This window comes from Rhipicephalus sanguineus, unplaced genomic scaffold, assembly GCF_013339695.2.
Source record: "Rhipicephalus sanguineus isolate Rsan-2018 unplaced genomic scaffold, BIME_Rsan_1.4 Seq308, whole genome shotgun sequence".
Taxonomy (NCBI): domain Eukaryota; kingdom Metazoa; phylum Arthropoda; class Arachnida; order Ixodida; family Ixodidae; genus Rhipicephalus; species Rhipicephalus sanguineus.
This window is the reverse complement of record NW_023614985.1, coordinates 218462-221908: the sequence shown is the minus strand read 5'-3', so window position 1 is coordinate 221908 and position 3447 is coordinate 218462. Positions and strand designations below refer to the sequence as shown.

The window sequence follows — 3447 nt, the reverse complement described above, 5'->3', positions numbered from 1 at the left end:
TCGGTAACACGGTTCGTTTGCATCGCTTTCCAGAGTCTCAGTAAGGTGCAGTGCGGCATTTAGAATTGACAGCATTTTGGCGCGTTACTTGAGTGATTCCGTGCTTCCGTGATTCCGTACGGTAACGCATGAACTACGCTCTGTATTTGGTTCTTGCTTCGCCAGTGGTTAGCCCGTGCGCTTCTATTTTCTTGTGAGCAGTCCAGGCAAATGCAGTGTTCGGGAGTGAAACGATGTGCGTTGTGAACAGTGGTGCTGTGTTGACATTTCCAAGACTTGTGAAGAGGCTGTGCCCGTGTGACAGAAGATTAAAAGCGTTGATAACCGTGTTTCGTCCTACGAAGTTGCGATGGTGCTTTATGAGGGCTTTAAGGATTTGGCGCTGGGCTTGGCGCTTTCTTTTTTAACTCGTTGCTTCTCCTTTTTGTGATAACCGTAATTCGAGCGTCATAACGTGTCGAACCGAAGTCGCTCGCCGAGACATTGTGCTGTAAATGTGGCTGCTTTGGCAGTATGCCTTGACTGTTCTCCGGTGAAAACTTGGACTTGTACCTGGCAGCGAAAGCACGTCGGACGTCACGCTTCGCTCCGGACAGAACACAATTCTCACTGGTGCTTTGCCTTGGATGAAGTCGTAGACCAGCACCTGCTAACTACCGGTTTTCGAGCCCATCTGTCGTGTCGTTTTGCACGGCACTGGAGCCTTGACTACAGCGGCCCACGGCGATTTCTCACGCTTCACCAGTGGACGTACACGTCTTGCTAGCGTTGCATTTCTACGTCAACGGCAGCTTCCAGTCCACGGACGTCTTTTGCCTGTGGCTGCAGAGCACATTCCATTCCCGATGACGCTGACGGCTGCTAATATCGTTGTGCCATCGGTGAGTTGAACTTGCGCAACTAATTTCGTTGCTATTCGTGTAGTGCTATAACGTACGTTTGTAAGTTTTTCATCCCAGCAGATGTACTGTCACCCCATGTTAAGTTCCAGTACGAAAAGTACTACTGCCGCTTTGTATATACGTATATATGGCCATATACATATATTGCAATATGAGCAAGTACACCAGCAGTTTTTATGATTTTGCTTAAGCAGGCTTTATCTGATTATTAAGAGGAGCCTGTCTGTTTACCACGCTTGACAGTTGAGAGAAAAATATTTGATGCGAATTTATCTTTCAGGAGCCATTTAGCACTTTTTCAGGAATTCCCTTTTTATTGCAAAATTACTTGTATAGAAGATTACCGCTGTGGCAGCACTATACTTTACCAGGACATATACATTACAGTATGTAAAGCTTACATGGGGCTTTAGTTTGTTTCAAATTGAAATAAAGCATATTTGATAGCTATGACTAAGTGATAATTTTTGTGTTTCTGCCAAATATGTATTAAGAGCGCTTTCAATGATGGTTTTTTTAATATATCCTTTTTGGCCTCTTCACAGATTGCAGATTTTCGTAAGGTCGTGGGATACATCGATTGCAAGCACTGGCAAATCAAGCCACCTTATGACTTGGAGCACCTGTACAGAAATAGGAAGGACTTGTGCTCCCTAAATCTACAAGTCTTTTGCAACGGTGGGGGTGTCATCATCCAGCCGACCTCAAAGGGGCCTGGAAGCACGCATGGCAGCCTCATCTGGATGGACTGTGCTCTGCCTGGGAGCTTCAAGGGTAGAAAACTGCATAATGGCTGGTTGCTAGGTTAGTTTTTTTAGGTGTTTTAGGTGTTTAACCACAGTAAACACCGGTTAATGTACACACCTTCACAACCAAAACATTGTTACTAACAGTGGATGCTTGTATTATTTTCACACAGCGATGCTAATTGGACGCGTAAAGAGAAGCAAATTATAATAGAATTGACAATGTCGAAAGTGTAAAGTCTACAGCTTATGAATTTTACTCCATACATGTGAGACTGGAAAGTTGTGCTTTTGAAATAGCACAAGTACTTTTATTGCTTATTGAGCTCTTGTACTTGTCACTCACACAGTGTATCAAGTGCTCTGCATGGAAATAGCAAGCGGGAGAAAATCGCCTGGCTGTTCGCAACATGCAGGGAGAAAGAACTCTAGTTCAAACCTCAGGCCACACAGGAGCAGTAAATGCGCATTTTACCTGCCGTAGCTTATCTTTTTTCAATGTTGTGGCACGTTGCATTTCCGCCGTACATGTTTTCAGCACAATTGCATAGTGGCACGGTTATTTCTACAAATCGTATGTGACCTGAGTACACGCTTGTTGATCTCTGAAGGTGACTCTCGCTATGCCTGAGAGCCATGGGTGCTCACCCTCCTGTCCGTGGCTGGCCCAGCTGAGCAGCAGTGCAGTGCAGCCCCCACCCATGCAAGACAAGTCATACAGTGCACCTTTGGTGTTCTGAGCAGGACCCAGCGTATCCGTCCGGCATGGCAGTGACATCAATAATAATGATGGTGAGTGTTTGTGGAAGCCATAAGAGCCCATTAACATGCATTTATGGATTATGAGTGTGTTGCTCGCAATCATTTCTCCTAATCAAGTGCATTTTTTTGCAAAGAGTAATTTTGTTAGGAAAAACTGTTTCGAGCAACAAAAACACACATAATCCAATAATGCTTTGTGTTTTCAAGTCTTCAAAATTGCTCCTTCACACTGTATGATGAGGTGGCTATGTTAGATAACTTTAAAGTGATGAACAATAGCTGTTGTCTTGTAACATAGAAATACATGAGTACACCCTAAGAACAAATCGTGTATTTGGGAGTATTTCTGCTACACAGCAATAATCAATATCTTGCTTGCTCGCATTTCCTTTTTTCAAAACCCCGCTCTTGGCACTTTTCTATCAAGAATGCTATGTCACTTTGATAACACGCGCGTCATTCGTGACCCAGAAGTCCCGGGACCGTGGTGATAACGCGAGGAAAGTACGTGAGATGGATGACGTTTATAGTTGTGGGTAGCAACACTCCCCAAATACTTGTTTTTAAATGCGAAGCATTTCTTAGCGAACTTCTGCGAATTTGAGCGTATCTATCTATCTATCTATCTATCTATCTATCTATCTATCTATCTATCTATCTATCTATCTATCTATCTATCTATCTATCTATCTATCTATCTATCTATCTATCTATCTATCTATCTATCTATCTATCTAGCTATCTATCTATCTATCTATCTATCTATCTAGCCGCCTACGACTTTGTGCTCTCCTGGCCGTTTCGTTAATCGGATGTATACCAAAATTGGTATGTCATAACATGGCCTTATTACGAACATAAATGACAGGTCATATCATGAAAATCATGACACGCATGTCATGAACAGCATGATTTACATTCCAGGCATTTGGGCTCTTGCGGCCGTTCCGTTAATTTCGTATATACCAAAGTTGGTACGGCGTGACAAGAGTTCATGACGAACATAATGACAGGTCCTAACATGCAAATCATGACGC

At 43.3% G+C, this 3447-nt stretch overlaps 1 protein-coding gene across 1 annotated transcript; it reads left to right on the top strand.

The window, feature by feature from the left end:
- Positions 1 to 664: 664 nt before the first annotated feature.
- LOC125756616 (putative nuclease HARBI1) lies at positions 665 to 2413 on the top strand. The gene is made up of 3 exons (XM_049411518.1): positions 665 to 881; positions 1448 to 1706; positions 2260 to 2413. The coding sequence occupies exons 1-3, from the start codon at positions 846 to 848 to the stop codon at positions 2277 to 2279; spliced, it is 315 nt and encodes a 104-aa protein (XP_049267475.1). The 5' UTR covers positions 665 to 845; the 3' UTR covers positions 2280 to 2413.
- The last annotated feature ends 1034 nt before the right edge of the window (positions 2414 to 3447 follow it).

Excerpts from the sequence above, each read along its gene's own strand:
- LOC125756616 (XM_049411518.1), top strand. The coding sequence starts at position 846 with ATGACGCTGACGGCTGCTAATATCGTTGTGCCATCG. Across the intron at positions 882-1,447 it reads CTAATATCGTTGTGCCATCG|ATTGCAGATTTTCGTAAGGT; the intron begins GTGAGTTGAACT and ends GCCTCTTCACAG. Across the intron at positions 1,707-2,259 it reads GCATAATGGCTGGTTGCTAG|GTGACTCTCGCTATGCCTGA; the intron begins GTTAGTTTTTTT and ends TGATCTCTGAAG.